This window comes from Puntigrus tetrazona, chromosome 25 (assembly GCF_018831695.1).
Source record: "Puntigrus tetrazona isolate hp1 chromosome 25, ASM1883169v1, whole genome shotgun sequence".
In the NCBI taxonomy this organism is placed as follows: domain Eukaryota; kingdom Metazoa; phylum Chordata; class Actinopteri; order Cypriniformes; family Cyprinidae; genus Puntigrus; species Puntigrus tetrazona.
Genome location: NC_056723.1, coordinates 4585900 through 4612442, shown reverse-complemented (window position 1 = coordinate 4612442; position 26543 = coordinate 4585900). Strand labels below are relative to the sequence as shown.

At 36.6% G+C, this 26543-nt stretch overlaps 1 protein-coding gene across 4 annotated transcripts; it reads right to left on the bottom strand.

Moving 5' to 3' along the window:
• Positions 1-2289: 2289 nt before the first annotated feature.
• LOC122330562 (mucin-2-like) lies at positions 2290-24658 on the bottom strand. Of its 4 annotated transcripts, none has more exons than XM_043227693.1 (44): positions 24509-24658; positions 22912-23173; positions 22709-22823; positions 21009-21099; positions 20752-20873; positions 20414-20639; positions 20177-20302; positions 19496-19610; positions 19216-19354; positions 19005-19118; positions 18467-18533; positions 18102-18239; positions 17840-18004; positions 17439-17533; positions 17090-17216; positions 15606-15861; positions 15471-15523; positions 15069-15169; positions 14799-14950; positions 14267-14405; positions 14072-14176; positions 13736-13915; positions 13363-13608; positions 13104-13260; positions 12759-12893; positions 9208-11629; positions 7437-9024; positions 6654-6828; positions 6071-6318; positions 5807-5993; positions 5485-5692; positions 5223-5398; positions 4999-5068; positions 4758-4858; positions 4565-4596; positions 4277-4454; positions 4076-4180; positions 3941-3981; positions 3728-3850; positions 3542-3640; positions 3192-3320; positions 3048-3087; positions 2834-2957; positions 2290-2713 (listed from the first exon to the last, which is right to left on the bottom strand). In XM_043227693.1, exons 1-44 carry the CDS (start codon positions 24579-24581, stop codon positions 2497-2499), a joined length of 9762 nt encoding a protein of 3253 aa, XP_043083628.1. In that variant the 5' UTR covers positions 24582-24658; the 3' UTR covers positions 2290-2496. The 4 variants fall into 4 exon arrangements, with proteins under 4 accessions (XP_043083628.1, XP_043083629.1, XP_043083630.1 ...); XM_043227694.1 differs by having other exon boundaries at positions 7437-8868; XM_043227695.1 differs by having other exon boundaries at positions 7437-10134; positions 11470-11629.
• Between the last annotated feature and the right edge of the window lie 1885 nt (positions 24659-26543).

The window sequence follows — 26543 nt, the reverse complement described above, 5'->3', positions numbered from 1 at the left end:
CCTCACCGTCCCCATGGAGAAAACCACCATCCTCAAGAGCTAATGCGCAGTATGTGGCACAACATGTCCTTTTATTAATGGCTTCAAGTTTTCTTTGGAATGTAATCTATGATCAGAAGGAGGAGCGCAGTATATACATTTATCAGATTCTAAATAATGTTCAATATCTTAAAGCTGTGTTTGAGACATCGACACCCTGGTGGTGAGGAATACTTTGTTAATGGAAAAAATGGATTTATCTCCATCATCTCAAATTAAACAAGGATGTCTCGACAGTGTGGGTTGCAAATTATTCATCAAACATCTACTTATCTAACTGCTGCCGATTCTGCATTAGCAGGATGAGCCTATTTAGGCCATTGTTTATTATTTAAGCATTATTACTTAAGGCGTTTGTCTTTTTCTATTTTTGCTCCACCAATGAAACGAAGTGAGTACATAGTCAAAGCAGGACCAACCATTGCGCATTTCTGAGCAAAACACAGACAGTCAACATGCTTGAACACTGGAAATTCCCAATTCTGTTGGACTGTATATCGGTAAAATAGTTAGCAAAATTAACCGTTCCAAAACCCGTCCAAATGCTGTGCCAATTTTTCAAACAGAGACATCTAAACAAATTTATTTTACGCAATTTTGCCTGCCAGCATTTCAGCTCGAGAATAATAAGAAATAATTGTTAATTTTAATATGCTTTCTGTTGATCGGTATAGGTTATTTATACAATCTGATTTTATTAGGTAAATTGAAAACGGGTGTTTGCATTACCTGTTTGTTTTAATTATATTTAACTGTTGCATTAATAATTATCTGTGTATAAGCAGTGGATGCATTTTGACATTTTCAGATGAAAATCTTTCAATTAATCATTTTGTACCCTTTTACATTTTTTCATTTACAAAATATGTTTTTTGGAAATATTAAAATATGTGAAAAACCGCACAATTGAGACATTAAATGTTAAAGAAGATCAATTGCAGGCGTAAAGAGGACGCAGAGGCCGGAGTAGAAAAACACAAGGGCAGCTATCGTGGAGGGTCTCTGGTTATCAAGCTCTCAAACAGGAAGTGGTCATAGAAGAAGCAGAGGGAGTGAGAACAGCTAGTACTCGGGCGACGGCTCCCTCTGCTGACTTGGCGTTACAGCAGGAAAATAGCCTATTTTATTTAAAATAAATAAATAATATCTATGTAATATAAACATGTTCAAGAAATAAGTGTTGCAGATTTACATAATTCATACATATGTAACCCAAACATATGTAAGTTTTAAATGCACTGGCTCAGTTAACATTCATAGTATAGTAATAATAGCGGTGTAGGTCTTATTTGCTTGAAGTAATATTATAAATACTTCAAACAGATATAGGAAGTAATATTTGGATTTCTCCGGTTCTCTGCACCGGCTTTTATCACAATCAGAATTATCAATGTACACACTCGCTTGACCGAAATCCAAGATGGCGGAGATATGCAACTTGGCCATTGCTGCTCCCACTTCAGCTTGCCTAACAGACATTTCTTGCTGGATGAAGGACCATCACCTTTATCTCAACTTTGCCAAGACAGAACTGTTTGCGGTTCCATCAAACTCAATATTCCATCACAATTTCACCATCCAGTTAGGCACATCATCCATACTTTATTCAAAAATATTCAAAAACTTTGACATTTAATCATCCTTCCTTGTGACCTGCCCAAGTCAATGTGTAAAAGTGCTATGTGTACCGCATTTGGTTAACTGAGACTTGTCATACAACTTGCAAATTGCTCTTTTGTTGATTTAGATTGCTTCCCTTATCCTCATTTGTAAGTTGCTTTGGATAAAAGTGTCTGCTAAATGTAAATATAAATGTAAGATGATGGAATAACCAGCTGATCCAGATCCTGTTTAATGACTAATATTCATTGATTCTGTTGTATTAATTGCAATGAAAGAGTACTAAAGAAATGTCTGGTACTATCGAAGAAGTCTTACTATCACACGACCATTATAATCATTACATTAAAAGTATTTTGTATTAAAACAAACCAATACAGCTGTCAACTTTCCAAAGACATCTGGTTAATTTTTGTGAGAGATCTTGATTCCTGGTCAATTTTGTTTGCTTGTGTATACTTTTCTTGTAGGGTGAATTTGTCATTCTTTCTGAAGACCTGTTACATTACTAAATAAACACATTTAATAATTAAACACAAATAATAATTTAATAATTAAGAAGAATTCTGACATTCTCACCAAATGTAAACTTTAAAATCATTGTAAATGAATGACTCCGTGTCTCGTGCATTTAGTTTTTAAAATGCCATTTTAATTGCTTTTAATTTTAAGCCAGCAAAACAGTACATATTTATCCAACAAAGAAAAAATAAGCTCTATAGATAAAGTTCAAGAAATGTTAAACAAAGCATGTGCAATTTAAATTAATTTCCAAACAAAGTTTCACAAAGAATTTGTTTTCCAGTGTCTTCGGGGTGGATGACATACCGCCGCTGCTCACGGAAGACTTAAGCTGCGTTTTCTTTTGCTGTTTTCAATGAGTGCGTGGCCTAGTCCCGCTCTTTGACAGTTAGTTCTGCTACAGGCGCACTCCTCGACATGGATGTACGTGTAGGTCACTTCTTGTTCGTTTACACAGCCAAGTTTCACTGTGCGATTACTTGCACGAACGGCCTGGCAACAGGTACATGTAGACAATCCAGGTTCAGTGTACCTACAAATGTGAGAAAGAGAGAAAAACAAATGCAAACCTTTTTAAACTTGTCACTTAAGAGTGTCTGTTTAAGTTAGGATGCCAACTAAGTAGGTTTTTTTCTTAAGTGTTTCTACTCACCTGCTAAAACTGTTACAGTCTCCACCACAAAATGTCAGGTCCATTTTCTTCTCTGACTGACAGTCGTTGTGATTTATGTAATCACGAACAGTCTGTACTTGACATCCTTTCATTTGGTCCACACCTTTAAAAACAGACAATTGAATTCCCCTTAACACAATAATTGACTCAAGTCAACCTACATTGACTTTGTTTTCTTTAGAAATATACTCACAAACAGGGCAGCAGCCATCAGATGACAGCTGGACGGTGCCCTGAAGAGCAAATCACAAAGGCAGAATGTCATCAATGAGATTTAATCACTATGATCAGTCAGTATAACATAGAAATGTGTGTTTGTATGATATGAAGTACTAACAGGCTGGCAGTTGGAAACGTTGAAAGGAGGACACCGGACTGTGTATTTGTTGGTGATGAACTGTCCATTAACTTTACTACATGTGGTTCTATCACAGCCCAGATTTGTAGTGGGCAAAGACTCTCCTTCCTATTAAAAAAAGAGAAAAATGTTAGGTTTGTTAGGAGGAATAAGATTAATGAGAATACTTTACTGAAGCACTAGTACTTTAATAATGCTTTTCGGTCCCTGATGATGACAATCCACTTATTTTAGATTTATAATTAATTGAACTTTCTATTCCTTTAAGTTCCATTTAACCTGAATATTGCACACTTCAAGAAAACTGAACCTTTAACACCTGACTTTACCTTCAGTATATGATCAACGCCATCGATATTGATGATGCAGTGAGTTTGCACACACTTTCCACAGCAGTCATTAGCATTTGTTTCAATATATTCATAACCCTGGGAAAGAAACAAACAACAAATGAAGTCAATGAAACTACACTCAGTCCTGAGACAAGCTGATCAGAAGCTTGAGGTTCAACTTACAGGATCACATTTCTCATTGCACTGGACAAATTCACATTTGATCTTGAAAAACTGTGTTTTAGGATCCACATCCCACGTACAGCTGCATTCCTGACAGTCAACAATGGGGACTTTTGTACCAGGCTGGGGGAAGTAATGGGAGAGATGAGCATGTAAAGCTTAATTATTACTTGTTAAAAAAACTATTGCAGTTTTTTTTTTTATTTTAGTTACCTCATATTCAACATTTTTGTGGACGCACACTTTCTTTGGCTCTGAGGAGGCAAACAACATATTACAGACAGTCTGAGACAAAAATAAGCATAAAAATGTCACAAAAATTAACTGAAGTGTGAATAATAGCGATACCGCATTTGATTTCTTGACAGCATTTTCCTTCAGGCACTTCCGGGATTGGTTCATATCCAACTGCACACTTTGTTTTTACAGGTGGGCACATGTTGGCATTACAATCTACATCACACGAATCAAAAAGAAGATGTGAACTCAAACCAAAAAACTGTATGCTTAAAAAAAAACAAAGAAAAACACCCAACTATATAAACTTACGGCAAGCTTGTTTGTTGCAGCATGGATCTGACGGATCGGTGACGTTGACCAGCACAAAGCCAGGCTCAGTGCAGCTCACAGGGATCACATCAGGACACTTCTTGGGCTTACAGATCACAGATTTGCTGGTCTTATCACATATACACTCCTCGCAGTTGTATTCGAAAATTTCATCGAACTGCCACAAAATATTAAGAGAATTCAGTTAAAAGTTGTAGAAATACCTTGAAGTTTAAGAACTATAAAATAAAAATATAGTATTGAGTAAACGGCTAAACACCATCATACCTCACGTGGTGTTCCAGAGGCATCCAGGCATCCTAAAAACAAAAAGGGAAAACAGATATGTTCTTGAAAAGCCGACAGAGAGAGATAAAATGGAATAGAAATGCAGCTAAGATATGCAGGATGACACAAAATAGCACACGTTTATGTACATTTCAATATGCATGTACATACACTTGACTTGAAGGCTTCTCACCGCATTTATTGACACAGACTCCTGAATCCTTGTTGAAGAGCAATGAACCCTCAGGACAGAAGCAGCCCTCTGTGGGCACTTTAATGGTGTTCTGTCCAGATCTGCAAAGTATTTACCTTTTTTATTACAAATATCACCCGAAATTCATTCCAGAATCATTTATATTCACAAATATCTAAATGATTATATATATTATATATATTATAGATATTATATATATTATTCGCGTAAATGGACATACATATCAGCACAAGTTGGTGGCTCGGCTGGACCACAAGGATTGAAGACTTTATCTTCTGGACATTCAATATCTGAGGAAGAAAAGACAAATACAACACACACTAATTACACACACTAAAACTTCCAAAAGTCTAAGATCACAAAGAATATCTCTTATTAAAAGTAAAAAACCTAAAGAAACAATATGCAGAAATTAATAAAAGAAATTAATAAAATGTAACTTGCTGCAAAGGTTAGTGTAGTTCCTCCAGTGTATGCAGACTCCTAGTTGAGAGCAAGCCCTAGCATAAGTCTGCAGACTGGTACACACCACGCCAGGGTTGCTCATATGACAACTGTCATATTCACAAGCAAAAATGAAGTTTTGGGGGGACAGATGGGAATGGCATGCTTTGAACACCCTGAGAAAGACAGAGGTAATACATATCACTCTGAAAGCTACATATATTGGAATTTATGATAAAAACACTACACAGAATCCACTCACTCGCTATCAAGGAGGTTGCATTCGGGTTGAACTTGGCATGGCTTAGATGTAGGTTTGTTACCCCCAGCGGTAGGTAATGCTGTTGGTGGAGTGCAAATTTCACCGTTCACGCCACTGGCTGGCCAGTAATCTGCCATCACTGCACAGTCATCAACCAAGATACCTCCAGGGATCATGCAGTCATCAGCCTTGTTGTTGTTGCATGTTCCTTAGTGAAGTAATTTGTAGTAATTTAAATGGGCATTTCAAATACAAATCCCACGTATACCATCCATATTGTGATCTCACCATCCATACAGAATATGAGGGGTGGCTGACTTACCACAGTGACCTTGTGTGTTGTTTCCAAATAGCTGGAATGGCAGATTGACACCAAAGCCAGTGGCTCCAAATGTTATATTAACACCCAAAATTGGAATACTCAGGATCAAGTCTAGGCCTGAGCTTACAATTCTCACACCATTACGTGTATATGGTAGTTGTTGAATCTTTATGTTGTTCGCAAAAGCCTGTTATGATAGAACAATTTTAGGATAATTAGTAGCAGAAAAAACATGTTATTTATTCCAAATCCAGAAAGTCTCACCTCTAGCTCTGCTCCTCCTATGAGATTATGATTTGTGAGTGTTATGACTAGGTGGTTGTAAGACACAATTATAGATCTTGGACAGGATACATGCTCAATAGGGTCACAGTAGACACTGTCGATGTAAATCTTCAAATAAAAATGAGGCTTAATTTCCTCCATTAATACATAAGTGCAATTTCCTTGATAGCTGTAAAAGTGTCCATCAAATGTGATGTAATGCGGGTCACCCCAGCCTTCACAAAAGCCTACGAGTAGGAGAGGGTGAACAATAAAAAAACAGCATTCAGTTAATTGAACTAAACAAGCCATTTGAATTTTGTAAACCCTAAGGACCAGATTTACTTATAGCTTGTTTGAGGCGAACCAAATTAAACCATAGAAACTCAATGAGATGCAAGGAAATCACAGATCACGACTGCATTGTTTTCACTTAAAAGGTCAAATTGTAGTAATTTTAAAGGAACATATTCAAAACTGAAGCACTTTTAAATAAAGCATGCTGGAATTGAAGGAGACCATTGCTATTAATTTGAACAATAACGGAATCAAATATAAAGATTATGAATACAAGTTTACTCACAGTCACATGCGTAATATTGGCAGCAGCCATACTCATCATAGACGAGGACTGGTTTTTTGCCATTTTCACAGGTGATGTTCTGTATTGGAGGGCATTCAAATGGGATAATTTCGATTTTGTTGTCTTCTATGCACCTCGCCATAAGACAGTCACACAAGTAAAAGGTCTCATTGACCTAGGGATAATGAAAAAAAAAAATAGAATTAGATAGCTCACACATGTAAAATTGCAATGTAGAGTTTGTTATTTACTTGGAATATTTAAATAACACCATAGATACTTATGTACAGTGCATTCCTCTTATATGGAATTATGTAACAAAGAGGCGTGTTCTGAACAAATCTGTTCAATCAATCACAAAAATGATACTGTTGTTGAATAAAGATGTTGCATAAGACTGTCAATCTCAGAAATTCTGTCAGTAGATGGAAGAACACTGCACCTCTAAAAACTTTGCATAGACCAGTTAAAGATCTATGCAGAAGAAATGCATGGCTGGAGATTATTTTTTAATGACATATCTGGGTAACTGAAAGATGCTATTACTTATTCTTCAAACTTTACAACAGACTGTTCTGTGAATTATTTTAGACATTGTCATAACATTGAGAGTAAAAATGGGAGGAAATGATTATTTTTACAAATATTGAATCTCTTTGGTGTTAAAAAAATGTATGTATGTATGTATGTATATAAACTATCCTTCAACAAATTTTGGAAAAAGCATTTTATGATACATTCAAACAACAATAAAGATAGATTAAAAGGTAGATTAAACTATACATTTTTGTCCCATTCTGGACAGTCGTAGCGGGGAGTTGGTGTAGGAGTAGGAACACCAGATGTAGTTGTTTCTATAACTTGTGGTCCAGATGTTATAGTTTTTGTGCTTCCAGTAGCAACACTGAATGGAGTAGTTGTCGGTATAGGAGTCGTTGTTGTGGTAGGTACTGGTGTTGTAGTAGTAGATGTTGTAGAAGTTGTTGGTGTCGAGGTAGACGGTATTTTAGGTTCTGGTGTTGTGGTAGTAGGCTTTGTGGTAGTTGTTGGTGTAGGGGTAGATGACGTGGTAGATTCTGGTGTTGTTGTTGTAGGCATTGTTGTAGTTGTTGTTGTAGGGGTAGAGGATGTGGTAGTTTCTGTTGTTGTTGTAGTAGGTGTTGTTGTCGTTGTTGGTGTAGGGGTAGATGACGTGGTAGATTCTGGTGTTGTTGTTGTAGGCATTGTTGTAGTTGTTGTTGTAGGGGTAGAGGATGTGGTAGTTTCTGTTGTTGTTGTAGTAGGTGTTGTTGTCGTTGTTGGTGTAGGGGTAGGTGATGTGGTAGATTCTGGTGTTGTAGTAGATGTTGTAGAAGATGTTGGTGTAGGGGTAGTTGATATTGGAGGTTCTGGTGTTGTTGTTGTAGGCATTGTTGTAGTTGTTGGTGTAGGGGTAGAGGATGTGGTAGATTCTGGTGTTGTTGTAGTAGGTGTTGTTGTAGTTGGTGGTGTAGGGGTAGAGGATGTGGTAGATTCTGGTGTTGTTGTAGTAGGTGTTGTAGAAGTTGTTGGTGTAGGGGTAGTTGATATTGGAGGTTCTGGTGTTGTTGTTGTAGTAGGCTTTGTGGTAGTTGTTGGTGTAGGGGTAGATGATGTGGTAGATTCTGTTGTTGTAAATGATGTTGTAGAAGTTGTTGGTGTAGGGGTAGTTGATATTGGAGGTTCTGGTGTTGTTGTTGTAGTAGGCTTTGTGGTAGTTGTTGGTGTAGTGGTAGATGATGTGGTAGATTCTGGTGTTGTAGTAGGTGTTGTAGAAGTTGTTGGTGTAGGGGTAGTTGATATTGGAGGTTCTGGTGTTGTTGTTGTAGTAGGCTTTGTGGTAGTTGTTGGTGTAGGGGTAGATGATGTGGTAGATTCTGGTGTTGTAGTAGATGTTGTAGAAGTTGTCGGTGTAGGGGTAGTTGATATTGGAGGTTCTGGTGTTGTTGTTGTAGTAGGCTTTGTGGTAGTTGTTGGTGTAGGGGTAGATGATGTGGTAGATTCTGGTGTTGTTGTAGATGTTGTAGAAGTTGTCGGTGTAGGGGTAGTTGATATTGGAGGTTCTGGTGTTGTTGTTGTAGGCATTGTTGTAGTTGTTGGTGTAGGGGTAGAGGATGTGGTAGTTTCTGTTGTTGTTGTTGTAGTAGGTGTTGTTGTAGTTGTTGGTGTAGGGGTAGATGATGTGGTAGATTCTGGTGTTGTAGTAGATGTTGTAGAAGTTGTTGGTGTAGGGGTAGTTGATATTGGAGGTTCTGGTGTTGTTGTTGTTGTTGGTAAAGGGGTAGATGATGTGGTAGATTCTGGTGTTGTTGTTGTTGTTGGTGTAGGGGTAGATGATGTGGTAGATTCTGGTGTTGTAGTTGATGTTGTAGAAGCTGTTGGTGTAGGGGTAGTTGATATTGGAGGTTCTGGTGTTGTTGTTGTAGGCATTGTTGTAGTTGTAGGTGTAGGGGTAGATGACGTGGTAGATTCTGGTGTTGTAGTAGATGTTGTAGAAGCTGTAGTTGTAGGGGTAGTTGATATTGGAGGTTCTGATGTTGTCGTAGTAGGCTTTGTGGTAGTTGTTGGTGTAGGGGTAGATGATATTGGAGGTTCTGTTGTTGTAGTAGACATTGTTGTAGTTGTTGGTGTAGGGGTAGAGGATGTGGTAGTTTCTGTTGCTGTTGTAGTAGGTGTTGTGGTAGTTGTCGATGTAGGGGTAGATGATGTAGTAGGTGTAGGTGATGTGGTAGATTCTGGTGTTGTTGTAGTAGACTTTGTTGTAGTTGTTGGTGTACGGGTAGATGATGAGATAGATTCTGATATTGGTGTTGTTGTAGGTGTAGTGGTAGATGACGTGGTACTTGAACAAGGGAAACAACAGTAAACACGTATTTCATAGTCAACACATTTGTAAGGGCGGTAATTCTGTTGCTCTTTCTTACACAACAATCCATATGAAACATTGCAATGGGCAACTTGTTTTGAATGATTAATATAATCTTCAAAGCTCATGCCAGGTTGGCCCACAGCCCTACATTCAATATCTACTGGCTCTTCACAGATTTCATTTCCACTTCCTGCAATATTTTCATAAGTCTCCAAGTCATCTCCTCCTACTGCAGGATTATGCACATTAAACCAGTCAGACCACCAACATATTATGCATGGTGTTGGAGTCACAGTTGATGTTGATGATGTGATAGGTTCTGGTGTTGTTGTAGTAGGGGTTGTTGTAGTTGTTGGTGTAGGGGTAGAGGATGTGGTAGTTTCTGTTGTTGTTGTAGTAGGTGTTGGTGTAGGGGTAGATGATGTGGTAGATTCTGGTGTTGTAGTAGGTGTTGTTGTAGTTGTTGGTGTAGGGGTAGATGATGTGGTAGATTCTGGTGTTGTCGTAGTAGGCTTTGTGGTAGTTGTTGGTGTAGGGGTAGAGGATGTGGTAGATTCTGGTGTTGTAGTAGTTGTTGGTGTAGGGGTAGATGATGTGGTAGATTCTGGTGTTGTAGTAGTAGGCATTGTTGTTGTTGTAGTAGGTGTTGGTGTAGGGGTAGATGATGTGGTAGATTCTGGTGTTGTAGTAGTTGTTGGTGTAGGGGTAGATGATGTGGTAGATTCTGGTGTTGTCGTAGTAGGCTTTGTGGTAGTTGTTGGTGTAGGGGTAGATGATGTGGTAGATTCTGTTGTTGTAGTTGATGTTGTAGAAGCTGTTGGTGTAGGAGTAGAGGATGGGGTAGTTTCAATTGTTGTTGTGGTAGGCGTTGTGGTAGTTGTTGGTGTAGGGGTAGATGATGTAGTAGGTGTAGGTGATGAGGTAGATTCTGGTGTTGTTGGTGTAGGGGTAGAGGATGTGGTAGTTTCTGTTGTTGTTGTTGTTGTAGTAGGCGTTGTTGTAGTTGTTGGTGTAAGGCCAGATGATGTGGTAGATTCTGGTGTTGTCGTAGTAGGCTTTGTGGTAGTTGTCGATGTAGGAGTAGATGATGTGGTGGTTTCTGTTGTTGTCGTAGTAGGCTTTGTGGTAGTTGTCGGTGTAGGGGTAGATGATGTGGTACTTGAACAAGGGAAACAACAGTAAACACGTATTTCATAGTCAACACATTTGTAAGGGCGGTAATTCTGTTGCTCTTTCTTACACAACAGTCCATATGAAACATTGCAATGGGCAACTTGTTTTGAATGATTAATATAATCTTCAAAGCTCATGCCAGGTTGGCCCACAGCCCTACATTCAATATCTACTGGCTCTTCACAGATCTCATTTCCACTTCCTGCAATGTTTTCATAAGTCTCCAAGTCATCTCCTCCTACTGCAGGATTATGCACATTAAACCAGTCAGACCACCAACATATTATGCATGGTGTTGGAGTCACAGTTGATGTTGATGATGTGATAGGTTCTGGTGTTGTTGTAGTAGGGGTTGTTGTAGTTGTTGGTGTAGGGGTAGATGATGTGGTACTTTCTGTTGTTGTTGTAGTAGGTGTTGTTGTAGTTGTTGGTGTAGGGGTAGATGATGTCGTAGATTCTGGTGTTGTAGTAGGTGTTGTAGAAGTTGTCGGTGTAGGGGTAGATGATGTGGTACTTTCTGGTGTTGTTGTAGTAGGGGTTGTTGTAGTTGTTGGTGTAGGGGTAGATGATGTGGTACTTTCTGTTGTTGTTGTAGTAGGTGTTGTTGTAGTTGTTGGTGTAGGGGTAGATGATGTCGTAGATTCTGGTGTTGTAGTAGGTGTTGTAGAAGTTGTTGGTGTAGGGGTAGATGATGTGGTACTTTCTGTTGTTGTTGTAGTAGGTGTTTTTGTAGTTGTTGGTGTAGGGGTAGATGATGTCGTAGATTCTGGTGTTGTAGTAGGTGTTGTAGAAGTTGTTGGTGTAGGGGTAGTTGATATTGGAGGTTCTGGTGTTGTTGTCAGTGCACATTCCTCCACACAGATCTGGTTTTCTTCATCAAAAATAGGCTTATCCTCTGGACATTTTGGATAACATCCTGCATGAAACAAATAAAATGATAATAAATAAATGCATTTATAATTATAGTTGCACAAATAATAAATTCATAAGGGCTATGATCACAAAATATTTTTGTGAATTACTGGCAGGAGAGATTACTATTATTTGAATAATTATACAAGTTATAGGTAGGTAGGGCTGTCATGATTCCCCGATTACATTTATAGCAGATTTATTTGTATGCTAACGGCGTTGCAATTTTAAAATAAAGTTGAAACCCTTGTCCTTGAGATTGCATGTTTTGCTTTCCACATTCGTGTTCAAGGCCAGTAGCAAGTTTCTTTTAGGGGGCTTTCACACCTGGCTCATTGTTTCAGAACCTGGCACGTTTCCCCCCTTAGCTTAGTTCATTTGCGCATATGTGAACGCGTCAATCACACTTGAAACCACACCAAAACAATCGGTCCGAGATCAAACAAGGAATTCTGGTGCAGTTCGGTTGTAGTGAGAAAGCAATCCGATCCAACGGACCAACGAACCAGGCTATATCATGTATGATGGGTAATTATGTTAGTTTCATAAAAACATTAGCTTTGTTGTTTTTGCTAAAACCTCAAAATGAAGCTGTGAATGCCTGTGGGTTAATAGATCTTTGCCATTCAAAATCAGTTTAAAGCGCAGTTTTTTACCTTATAATGACTTTTTGTTGCTCTTTTTCATAGCATTTTAAAAATGTTTAGACAATTAATCCTGGACAATTAATGTCATTATGTTAATTCAAAATTAACATAATGACAGCTAAAAAAAAAAAGAAGCAGTTTTTGAAAAAAGTGGAAACCCTGAAAATAAACTGTATAATTCTGACCAATGAGTCTGTGAAACTGAGGGTACTTTTGTGAATGTAATTTAAATTTTAAACAGGCACAAACTGGGCGATTTGTGTAAATCGTCACCTTTACAGTGCAAAATTATGTATTTTTATGTATAGAGACAAATGTATGAAATGTAAAAATCCTTGGATAACCTATGCAATACATTCTAGCATTTTATCCCTCAAAGCCACAAAAAAACAAACAAAAAAAGGTAAACAGCTAGGGTTGTTTGGGTTAGGATGTCAGAAATATGCAGTGTGCATACTTGAAAACTGCATACTAGTGCTAACTCACCTTCCAGGTGGGGTAAACTGTTATCACTGCAGATACCATCAGGGTTAAGACAGGTTTTGTAGCAAGGTGTAAGGCAAGGATTGTAATGCCATGTGCAATCATCCGTTCCATTATTGTAATAGTCACAGTACACAGCTGAAAGAGAAATGTGGATAGAAGTATGAATTATGAATGTTCAGTTGAACTAAATGGAACAGCGCATATTTAAAAGGAAGACTCATTTCAATCAATGATCAAGGAATCCATTTCTACACATCTTTGAGAAAACACAATAGGTGAAGATTCAGAATCTGCAGGAAAATGTAATTACAAATTAAGTTGCACACAAGAATTTAAGATGCTTACGGCAGATTTCAGGGGTTCTCCAGTTCACACAAACATTTGCCTCATTGCAGGCTTGAGCATAAGCTGCAACAGCTGTACAGAAGCACTCACAATCTCCACCTGTGTCACATGCACATGAGTCCTTTACACAGTTCTCATAATATGGGTTTGGATCCACCTGTGGGAACAAGCGTTTCCATCCTTAAAATATATGATGGATTCTCTAATAACATACTATAGGTAAGTCCATTTATTGACTCAGACGTCTTTGCAATTGTACCTTGTCATGGCAGTATTTGAATGGACCATCTGTGTCCTTGATGATGCTACATTGTATTTTTGCCCATGTCTCGCGATTGGGGGTCTCAAGGCATGGGTTGAAGTCTGGTTTTGCATCCGGGCAATTGCTTAATACTTTCCAGCTGTCCACAAACTCCAGAACATTCGAGGTTGGCAAATTTCCCTGAGTGGTAAAGTCATCTTTTCCATTTCCATTGAAATTTCCACACAGACCACAAACGTCTCCCTGTCAAAAAACAATAAAGCACAGATGTTGGGCTGCAAATTAATCAAATTCAGGGCCTGTTGAAAATTGTCTGGAAATGTCAGTTGAAAACATAAACTGAAGATTATGATTCGTGGTTTTAACTCACCATGTGTTGAGGTTGCAAAATGATGCGGACGGTGGTTTTGCGGTCCCACAAAATCGTCAGGCCAATGTTAGCATCGATGACAAGGTACATCCCAACATTTCTTTCAGTGTACTTGATCTGTGGACCAATTCCAGTATCATTGGCTATCACATTTCCATCAGAAAGCTGCAGCAGGGTCCTCTGTGTGAGAGAGAAGAAAATAAATAACTTCTGCATAAATTATAAAACAAGTATAGAATCCAGTGACTCTACGATGCTTTTAAATGTTGAAGAGAATGGAGGAAATCCTTCATCTGTCTTAAAAAAATGTTTTTGAATTTACGCCTGTGGCCTTACCCCCAAAAATATCTTGACAGCCTTTGAACACGTGGTTCCCGTTGTTCCACAAGGCATATTCTCAGTGATCACGTGAAATTTGCCAGTTTTATTTCCACACTTGTTCTGCAAAACAAGAGAATGCGCTGTGTTGTCTCTTGAAAAAAGAATGTTTTTTGGTAATTTTTTAAATAATGCCTGACCAATAGCACCTACCTGAACAGCAATATAACTGCAGTCTCCCCTGAAGCCGAATCTTTGTTGATCAAAAGTTCTATAATGTCCACTTCCATAAATGGTGCATATGCCCGGACACTTATTATGTGTGCATTTCCATTTTCCCTTTTGGCAAGTGCTGTAAGTATAGAGGGAGACTTAAATCTTGCATAGTTCTACAGTATAATACATCATTAAAAAAAATACAGATAAAAAAAAGGTAATGTAACTTTAATATGGCAATGGTAATGACTGTTGTTTTACACTGGGTTATTATTGTTTACACAAAAAGGAATTAAAACAATAAAAAAGTATTTTCATTGCTTGAAATAAAATAAACAGTCATTGAACTAAAAAAAATTATAAAATAAAAATGAATAAAAACTGTATATAAAAAAAATTATTTAAAAATACTAAAATGACTAATACTGGAAATGGAAAATGGAAAATGGAAAATAAAAATACATTTGAAATGTAATTAAAAACCACAATAGTATACTAATGATAGTAAAATAACACCGGTTTAACGGACCATTTATTGCAGTCTATGGAAATCTCAGCTCCTGGTGCATAATACTGTCCATCATGTTTACACGGACAGTTGTCCGGTTTAACACAGTGTCCTCTGCCATCATCCAATAGACCAAAAGGACACTGGCAGCCAGACTGACAGTCCACTGAGAACTGGAAAGAAAGCAAACATTATGTACAAGCAAAATGCTGTTATTCACACTAATAACAGCATTAAGTGACAGACCTTGGGAAAGAAAAGAAGAAGAGATGTTAGAATCTACAGACTCACACAGTCAACCTCCTGTTGCAAACAAGTCTTTGCACACTCCAATCCATGTTCGTCTGGTGCTGCTGTACTGCAGTTGAAGAAAACTTTGGGAGAGGAACATCCTGTGAAAGATATCAGACGCAGATTCTGCATCATTCACGTATTTGTTCTATCAGAAACCACATTCAAAGACTGTTTACAACAGACATTTAGCAATTAAGAATCATCAAGAAAAATCCATATTAAACAGCCTCTGTTTACTGTTCACTGTTTGTTGTTTATTTCAATATCACATTTGACTAGATAACTGTATAATGCCTTGTTAACAGATGCAATGATACCCTGGGACTAGTGATGGTAGTCCATATAAGCCAAAACCAAATTTATTTAACTCATGCAGTAGATGAAAGTAACATTTCATACCCAAAATCTGAGTTCTCCAGGAACGACAAAGAAGTTTTCCATTCATGCAAACACTAGACGAGGAAATGAGATCAAATTGTATATTAAATTCATTTTTGGATTTCTAATACCCACAGTAAATTACTATTCACTTACCAGTGTTCATCCCTAATGGTGACAGACTTGCCGGGATGAATTTTCTGTCCATTGTGGTAACATGGGCATTTTTCCATAGGCACACACAGTCCATTCTCATCCTGGTAGAGTCCCTCTGGACATGCGCATCCATCAACGGGCACAAAGTTGAGGCTGCAGCTTTGCCGCTCCGAGGCGAGAGACAGACAGGTACGCTGACAGCTCTGCAGCTCATAGGAGTAGTTCTGCGAGGCCGGGCAATTCTCTGTATACTTCTCTGTGGGGATCGGTTTGAGAGGGATTGTCTTAAAGATGCAGGCAGCAAAATTACAAAAGCATTCTTTAAATTCTCTAGATTAGATGAAACACCTTCATGAAACACACTTGTAAATGATCCCCTTCCTAAATTGTTGCTGACTAAAGTCAGCAAAGTGCAAAATATTAAGTTTTATATACTTACATATTGAGTTAAAAATACTAAGATTGGCTAGATGTAACACTGTTACGTGGAATTGATGTTAATAATGTTGAAATTCTGCAGCAAAGCAATGATATCTGTGTATCTATTAGTCTTGTATAAACTCAATATACCTTAATAAACTGCTAATTCTGCACCTTGTTACAAGTATGGTAGAACCATCACTTCCAACACAAAAGATTGCTTTGTAAGTAATCTTCCTGATTTATCTCAATTTCTTAGCACACCCAGTAGCACAGAAAAACTTGATTTAAACATTATTTTCTAGCACTCCTTTAAGCTTAAGAAATATAAAAGAAAACAGTCTGACTTTTAGAAGAAAACAAACTTAACCCCATGTATTTATTCAATACAGTGACTAAGTTAACGGAAAAATAAAGCATCAACAGGTACTGACAATTCCCAAGATCACAGCAGTAATAACTTCGACCACAACATTCTCTTGAATAGACTAGAAAACTTTGTTGACATTAGTGGTAGTGTCTTAGCATGATTCAAATCATACTTGTCTGACCGCCATCCATTTGTAGCAGTAAAATGAGGAGGTATCATACTGATCACAAGTGCAATATGAAGTACCTCAAGGCTCAGTGCCGTTACTTTTCACGATTGAGATATTATCAGGAAACGATGTTAGCTCTACTGCTATGCTGATAAAACCATTTTTTGCGTCCCGGTGAAACACACTAAATTTGAGAAACTAACGGAATGTATAGTCTATATAATAAACTGGATGACGAGTAATTTCTTACTGCTAAATTCTGAGAAAAACAGAGGGGTTAATTATCATACCTAAAAACCCCACATGTAATAATCTTCAACACTGTCTAACATTTGATGGCTGCTCTGTCAGTTCTTCTTCATCAAGGTGTGAATTTAGATTACAATCGTTCCTTTGAAATCCATGTTTCTAGCATATCATACTGTGTTTTAGCATCTCAAAAACATAGACTATTGATGTTCTGTTCTCTGATATCCGCCACCCCATCCACCCATCTACAGAATCAATCATTTTAAGCCAACTTACTGCACACAATGTCTCTCCAGCCTTGGAGGATTATTCCTTTAGAGGCACAGGCCTGAGCGTATGATGAGAAGACTGTACACAGACAGTCCTCGCTCTTCTCACAGGTACAGCTGGAGTATTTGCATCTCTGAAAATACATACACATGTTGTGTCACAAACTGGGAAAAATGAATCAAATGTGTCCTAGATTTGAAGTTAAATAAAAATGTAAGCATAAACATGTAAGCATAAAAGCTCATATAAAATAATAATTACTATAATACAATATATTAAATAAACACTGAGTTGCTAAGATGCAAATGGTTATGAAAGTTCTGCTTGTCTGTGTATATAATCTGCTACTGCTTACTTTGTAGAAGCTGTCTGGATTGACAGTGGTGTGACATTTGGCAAAGAGGCTCTCCTTGTCCTTCATCTTGGAACACCAGTGCTCGGCAAAGTGCTCTAAAAGCATCATAAAAGATGAAAATTTAATTAAAACTCCTACTTAACATCAAAATTTACTAACAAGCAAATATAGTATTAAAACATTGGGACCACATAATTTTAAGTGGAAATACTGGCTGATGTAACAGTATTTGAAGTATACTGTCTGACACCTGTCCATACATGAACTCACACTAGTGTTCTTGATTGCTTCCCAATCTATGACTTCCCAGTCTATCTTATATACTTATAAGCCCTTTGCTATATATATATATAGCAGGTTTGTCCTCGCCACATTGACTTTGAAAGCAAAAAATCTCTCACCGCTGTCACTGCTGTAGGAACAGGGGTCGTCCAGTCTCTCAGTACGGTCGGGGCAGTTGGACTGGGCCTTCCAGGCATTTGCGAAGGAAACCGGTGTACCTTCAACCACTCCCTGAGGGGTCTTCAGATCATCTGACAACACTTTGTTAAAATTTCCACAGATGCCTGCATGAACAAACAAATTGCACAACATTGGTTATCATGATGGATTCACTATATAATTCAGATGTTTTTATGTGTGTTTTTTAGAAAGAGGTCTCACCACAAGTCTTGTCCTGGAAGCTCTGGTCCAAAGTGATGTAGACCTGCATAAGAGGCACCAGCTGTACCTGCACCTGCAGACCAAAGGTGGTCTGAAGCAGGATGTGAAACGATGAGGGCATGAACACCGTGAAGTCAGCTGAGAGAAAAAGAGTTAAAGGGTTTAAAGAACACTTCATATATATATATATATATATATATATATATATATATATATATATATATATATATATATATATATATATATATATATATACAATAAATAAAAAGCTTCTTTTCTATATATATATATATATATATATATATATATATATATATATATATATATATATATATACAATAAATAAAAAGCTTCTTTTCTCTCACTTGTCATGTATGGAAGTGAAATTTCAGCATTGTGTTTCACTGTCCCGTCAGCTTTAATAATCAGAGGCTGAAAAAGAAAGAACACTGCTTTTCATTTTTTTTTTAATTGAAGTGAATTATTATAAAGAAATTACACATTACATTTAATAAAAATAAGAGTAAAGTTTTTTTTCTATTCCTCAAGGAATCTTGAAACAGTACTACATTTTCCAGAAAATGTTTAAGCAGCACAATTGTTTTCCTCATTAATGATAAGAAGCGTCTCTGCAGCACTAAATAAACATGTTTAAATAATTTCTGGAGGATCACATGACACTAAAGATTGAAAATTCATACATTGAAATAACATGAATATAATACAACAGAAAACAGTTACTTAAATTGCTATTTTGACTGTATTTTCAATCAAATAAATGCATCCTTGGATAAACATCTGAAACATTTTACTGAGCTTAGACTTTTGAACAATATTGTAATACGTGTCAATTCTCACCAAAGCCAAATATACAAGTTAGTAGAAGTAGAAAAGTGTACTCACATTTTTCATGTCGTTGTCAAACAGCACCACAACAGATTTTAAACAGGTGTCAGTTTGATGAGTAAAACAAGGAACAATCAGACCCAGTATGATGAACTTGGACTCCTTGCAGTCCTGCAAAAACAAATGCAGATGAAAAACTATGTAATTCCTAAACCATGGAGACGAATCAAAAAAATCCCAACATGTCTCAGCAATTAACAGCAATTACTTTTGAGAGCACATAGTTGCAGTCTCCATGGAAAGTGAATTCTTTCCCATCAAAGGTGGTGAAGTGAGATCCTTCCTCTACTGAGCACAGGCCAGGGCCAGGAATACTCGTACAGATCCAGGTTCCCTCCTTACATATACTGAGTTACACAAAATACAAAAAAATGAGCTTCAGATGCCAACATGGTAAATTACAGTTAAATGCATGAAAGGTTGCAAAATGCTTTAGGATGAATGAATGCTCCATACACGTGGATACTGCTTTAAATGTGTTTTCTTACCATTCTTCCTCATCTTTGCGTAGGATCTCTCCTGTGTTGTAGACGCGGTCATGCTTACACTGACACTTTTCAGCTGGGATGCAGCCCGTGTTGGAGATGTCATCAAACACAGTTCCTACAACGAAGATAAAATGCAACGATATCAGCTTAATGTGGTTCTAATGTGGTAAAACTACAATAAAAACAGTAAGATTATGAAACACTGTGACGATATTTTTTACGCATAATGTAGATTTGAATAGCTGAGTTTTCAACAGCCGTTACTCTAGTCTTTAGTGTCACATGATCCTTCAGAAATGTTTTATTAATATCATTGATATCATACTTTGATAGTCCACTTTAGACATTTACTATAAGTACCTTTGTAATTACATGTCAACTACATGTAATTACAACAACGTTTTTTTGTTGTGGACAAAATTTAAATAAAGTGTTAGAAGATATTAAGCAGACAGTCAGCTTATACTCTAATGACATGTAGTAGCTACTTATTTTTATTAGACTATCAAAATAAAGTATTACCTAATCTTTTGCAATATTTAAATCTATCGTTATTAGTCTTTACTATAACTTTGGATCAATTTAATGCATCCTTGCTGAATAAAAAAATCCTACCAAACCTTACATTTCAAGAGCAGTTTATATTAATTTGGTTTACATTGTATAAATAGTGCTACTGACCTGGTGGGCAGAAGCAGCCATCGATGTTGTGTTCCTCACACAGTGCGTTTGTGTCTTTGTGTGAGCATGTGTCCATGCAGGGGGAGCCGCTTTCAGAATGCACCATATTGTAGGGGCACTTGATGGCTGCATAGGAATACAAAACACAGAGTCTTTACAACTGCTATTAACAGGGAATAAAAACAAAGGAATAGCTCAAGACGGAAGAATCCTATCATTTCAACCAGTATGTCTTACCACAGAAGTTTGCTGTTCTCCAGGTCGGTGGATTTCCCCCAGCGTGGGAGCACTGACGTGAATATTCAGATAAAGTGGCACAGAGCGCAGAGATGTTGGTGTCATCATCTTCAGGTTGGCTTGAGCAAATATCATTCATACAGGCCTCGATATATGGCTCTGTGTTCAAAACCCAGCTACAAGAAGACCACTTTTCATCCTGCAAAAGGTCTGCACAATCTGCCCGCTGTTGTGAAAAGAACATGGTGCATCTTGAAGGTCCATATCAAGTAATAGTAAAAGTTGCCGTTCTTACAAACTGTTTTATTTAGAATTATCAACTTTTTTCTGTAACGTACAAATTTTTCACACTTGTCCACCACATTTTGTTCATTGTCGTTTTCAAAAGGATCTTCACAGCTGTGTGTTGGGTTGGGAACTCTGTGCTTATTGCCAAACTCAGCGTAGCCAACCCTCCGTCCTGTAACAAACAAGACTTAAAGATTTAAAGCTTAAAGATTCAACAAATTAGGAATTATCATTTATGCTGTTCATAACTGGTTAAATAAGCAGTATATACAAAAAAGTAAGAAATCAGGCTGTAAAAGTGACTTACCAGATTCAATGAACTCACTATAAACTGGAACTCCATTGAAATCGCCACAAAGTCCACAAGTCCGGTTGGAATATTTGGGGTCTAGTTCAACCTAACAAAGAACCACACAGAATTGTTAGATCATTTGACTTAAGGTCATTTGGACTTTATGTCAGGATGTAGTAATGTTATGTGATTAGTGCAAGCAAAACAATATAATTTGTGTTCTGTCTTAGGGGATGAGGCAAGGGCCAACCATTGGAACATGAAAGTAGGATATGAATGTATGAATCTGCCAATATGATACCAAATTATTACCAAGTTACCATGGTATTGCAGTACTTGTTTTGTCAGTATACACTGGTTAATTACAGATTGAATTGACTATTGTGAACAACTTTGTCCATAAGGATGGAAATACACTTAAGTGCATAACAGAGCATTGCCTTATATAGCATTTAACTTCAAAAGGTTGCTGCTTCTTACACAATAAGCTTCTGTCTGTTCACTTCCTTGAAACTGTAACATTGAGCAATAAATTCAGCTCCTTCGACTATTCAAAAAGATTATAAACGTCAAATACAACGCCACAGCCACCTCCAATGTTATTTTGAAGTAAACGGTCTGTAAATCGTAGTCTATATTTCGTCGTTTAAATTTTGCAGCCTATTTGTGCGCTCACCCAATTGTCAAGACTAAATAAAGTGACCATATTGCCCAATTAAAAAAACAGATCAAACATTACATTATTTTCTAGTCTGAAAAAAGCACTTGAAACAGGTCGTAAGGCTATAAATAATAACCACGAAAGAAGCGAAGTTGTTGTTATTTAGTTTCTGTGGGCTGCGCAATAAAACAAACAAAATACTAGAGAATGTGGAGCTGACCTCAAGCCAGCTATAATTCTGGGAAAGTGCTTTGTTTGTCCACCATTTCATGATTGAGGGAAATGTCACTGTTGTTTGTCATTCGTGCCGCATAGAGCATTTGCAGCAGAGGGTGATCCACTCAAAATGGCGGCAGCGCCAGATGTGTTGTGTGATTCACTAACAAATGACTCATATGAGCCGGTTCTTTTTAATGAATCAAAACCTCAGAGTGTAAGTAGAGTAATGGCTAATAATGTATGAACCCGTTCTATAGGCTACACGAATCACTTATCGTACTCTGAATTGTTACTGAATTGCTGCCCATCTTCGAAGGAATTAAGCAAGATTCCCGTATTTAATATTTGCGATTCTTAAATCAGATATCCATTTGAAAACCTAGTTATAAAGACAAGGCTGCATACTGGGTATATGGCCCTAAGCAGCACAATAAAAACAATTATTCACATTCTGAACAAATCATATTTAACCTATAAAGTGTGCAAATATGGCTTCTGGTGTAATTGATTTACTTCAATTCATTGCGATCTCACAAAGTTCCTTTATAATCAATGAAACGTTTATATCCTGTTACTGTGAGAGGATTAGCAAACAAAATCTGCCATTTAGCCGTGACTGAATTCTGACTTATTTGAATAGAATGGCCAAACAGAGGTGTTCGAGAATGAACAGATAATCATGTGAATGGCTACTTTGTTCAAAGCTACAACCAATTGTTAAAAAGAGAAACTTCTGAATTGTAAGAGTCATATCTTTCGGTTCTTGGGATTTGGCAGCCCTGATAAAAGACGGATTTTTACAAGAGTTTCAAGAGTCGGACTAGCCTAAACTCACCATAACGGCATCCTCTTTGTTCCACATGACACTGATGCCCATTTTGGAATAGAGTCTGGTGTAAATTGTGTTCTCTTCTACAAGGATTCCTGCGACGTGCACGGGCAGCGTTACTCTGAACAAGGGAACAGATTCAAATAAAACAGTGACCAACTGGAATAAATCAAGCCTTTTACAGCTGGTTGTGATCCCCAAGACCTTACTTTTCTCCATTGACTGCGACCTGTTGCTCGGTCAACTCAATGCCAACGTCATTGATGGTAACAGCGACTCTGCTGATCTTTGGGCCAGTGCTGTGTTCCGTTCTCTTCACGTGAACGGAGAACTGGCGAATGAGGCTTTGGCAGTCTGAAACCAGGTTATACTCGCATGTGCCTGGGAACTGATACACGTCTCCATCGAACGTCTTGAAGTGGAAGTTTCCCCACATGCTACAGATGTTGCTGACGTGGTTGCTGGGATAGACTGCAAGAATGGGAAAAAACAAAGAAATAGGAAAAGTTTGAGTTACTTTAGAAAATTCTGAGAGAATTTAAAGCATTTTGGGAATTTTTGTTTTTCTAACACTGCCCATCAAGTAAAAATATAATTTATTAAATATAAATTAAATACAAATTTCTTAAAATGGCTTTATGCTTATAGCAGTTATATAAACGCGTTTACATTTGAATTATATGTCCTTAAATTTCAATTGAAATTATATTCCCTGTTTGCAAAATTGATTAAAACTTTTACATTTGTCAATTGTCAAGTCATCGCGAAGGGAAGTAAATGAACTTTGTGACTTTTTGACACAACTGGAAATGTTTAGTAACTTCTAGGGCAAGTCATCAATAGAACTGATAGTATCAGATTCAGGTGATGAAACTATGACCTTCACAACTGTCATCAGCTGGTTGTTCCTGTTTTTCCTTTTTTTTTTCCAGATGCTCATACCAACGCTCTTTTAAACCACATCAAGCTATCTGACAAGATACAATCATCTTTAAAATTAATCTTTGCACCAGCAATACTATGGTGAAGATAAAATTCTTATAGAAACACATGAAAAAAAAAAAAAAAAAAAATAAATATATATATATATATATATGTGTGTGTGTGTGTGTGTGTGTGTGTGTGTGTGTGTGTGTGTGTGTGTGTGTGTGTGTGTGTATTAAATAAACTAGATAAACTACAACTAAATAAAATAAAATAATAATAAAAAATAATGTAATAATAGGTAAAAAATAAAAGGTATCTTATTGAGTGGACAAAATTGTGGCAATGTAAGTAATTTATGGTTGTTATAATTTAATTGTAAAAGAAAATGAATCCTCAAGAAACATATATTAATTTTAAATAAATGTTGAATTGCATTTTTACCATACTTTTTTATTTATGTACATACTATCGCACTTAACATTTCATATATTGAATCTTATTTATAAAAGCTTCCAAATTATATACTGATTGAATTAAACTTAACTAATAAATAAAATAAAGTTGTATAAATAAAATAGAAATATAAATAAAATAAAAAGGTGTTAAAATTAGATATATAAGTAATTTCTTGTTGCTGAGTAGTAAAAAAATAAGACAAGGACAGGATTTTGACAGATGTGGTTAAAGAAATTAAACAATTAAAAAATAAATCTATTAATATAATCATAATGTCAGGGTTTATAGCAATATTATAATAACACTAAAATAAATAATCAAAACAGTTATTAAAAATTAAATTAAATAAATGTAATTTAATTTAATTAGCAGATGAAACCCCTTAAGAACCTTTTAAATGTTTGTCTGAAAGTTAACTCTTACCCGTCTTTGAATCAACCTGAACACCGATAAGCGTCAGAAGCAGTACGCAGACTGTAGATGTTCTCCACTCCATGGTGGGAGATGAGATAGGTAGATCTCCGGTACTGTTGGATTTCTTTTCCTACCCTCTTTTATATAATTTCTCATTCACCTTTCACTCCCCACCCTGCAGGGAGGGTCTGCCAGCTTTCTGTGGCGTATGTGACAGAAAAAAAAGTGTACCCGGCTATTACAAAAGTCCAGTGATGGCATGTGTGTGTGTGTGTGTGTGTGTGTGTGTGTGTGTGTGTGTGTGTGTGTGTGTGTGTGTGTGTGTGAAGTCACCAGTTCCTCTGCTTCTCTTAAAAGATGTCTGATGAAACGTTTAATAAAAATTATGTAATGAATATTATATTTACAGCAGGGTGTGAATAATTTACAACTTCTGTGTACATGTATGATGAGGATTAGTAAAAATAACATTCACTGCTAAAACCTGCAAAATAAATATACAATACATGATTAATAAACCATTTAGCAGCTGATACAGCGAATAAGATGAAGACTAATGGTTTTGTGTAAATAACTAGAGTCTTAAGTGTCCTGAGTTACTTTGTAGACATCCATATGACCATAAATGTGTCAAATTAATCACATTTTCCATCAAGCTCGCAGCAAAATGGCGAGTGACCGCATGTACGATTGCGTGTGAGGTTCGAACATCCTGTCCGTGATGCAGATAAGTCGACGTTCAGCATCTTTGCAGGTACACAGGTGTGTCTCGAGCTCCTGGATGCCACCTGTGCTGTCGAGAATTAAAACAAACTGACCATTCACCATCTGGCAGTGCTCATATCCTGATCCTTTTCTTGTTTAAGATTTTAGACTTGTGAGAAATGTAATGTCACGCATCACCATTTATGACTGTTTCTTCGGATATTTTTTCAAGCATGGCTTATTCTTTTGGACCTTTGAAAAATGATTAGTTCATCATGATTAGTTAAATATTATAGTCATCAAAAAGTTCTAAAATATTTGTATTAAAATAAAAGAAAGTAAAAAAAAATATTAAAAATAAATTTATAAATAAAATAAAATAAAATAAAATAAAATAAAAATCTTGTGGTTTGTAGTAAAAATAACCAAATTCATACAAGCAGGATTTAGACAAGACAATAATTAATTAATAAAAAAACTAAAAATTTTTTTAAACCTAATTATACCTAAAATACAATTAATTTATGGGTATGGGCATGTTTGACCTTTGCAACTTTGGAAAAGTAATTAGTTAATTTAAAAAAAATCTTAAAAGTGAAACATCAAAGTAAAACATCAAATGTCCTCAACCTAAATTTTTCAACCTTATTTTTTAAATTACAAAATAAAAACTATGATATTTTAACTTTTTGTTTTCATGCTCTTGAATTACTGGCATTGTTGTTGCAAAAAATTATACGAAATTTCATTGAGTAGGAAATATTGCAAAACATCTGATAATGCAATACAACACACACCTTTTAAGTTGCACTTTCAGTATATTTTTATTCAAATATATTTGAATCAAGGCACAGGGAAATATAGGGAGACTATACGGTAAGACATACGGTATTACATTTATAAAGAAAATATAAAGACAAAATAATTATAAACATGCGTTGGCGATTTAGTTTTCAAGCTCTCATGGATTTACGTATCTCAATACGACAAAATAAGGAACACTGATATGATGATTATTTGAAATTGATGTTTCAAGACATTTCTTTTTAAAAGGAAGAGAGTTTATTGACAGGGCCCTTTATTTCTTACTTTCCACGGTAAGAAATCAGAAGGCTGGCAGGCCATCAGACAAGTAAATTCAGACCCTCCTTTGTAAATCATCCTTCAGTCGACAACAAATATAATCATTTTGTGATATTGAGATCTGCCCAAGCCATCAAACAACTTCTTCCAGCAGAGCAAAAGTTCCTCCAAAGGCAAACATCAGGTTTTTGGTGTGCACGCAAAACGAGATCCGATGCGAAAAGGCTCCACCTTTTGTGACCTAGCAAACGTGAGT

Bases quoted from the DNA above. Each gene is read 5' to 3' on its own strand.
- LOC122330562 (XM_043227692.1), bottom strand. From the start codon at position 24,581: ATGGAGTGGAGAACATCTACAGTCTGCGTACTGCTTCTGACGCTTATC. The intron at 20,874-21,008 runs GTAAGTCACTTT...TGTTTGTTACAG, and splicing joins TAGTGAGTTCATTGAATCTG to GACGGAGGGTTGGCTACGCT. The intron at 3,641-3,727 runs GTAAGTTGAACC...TTTCTTTCCCAG, and splicing joins GCAATGAGAAATGTGATCCT to GGTTATGAATATATTGAAAC.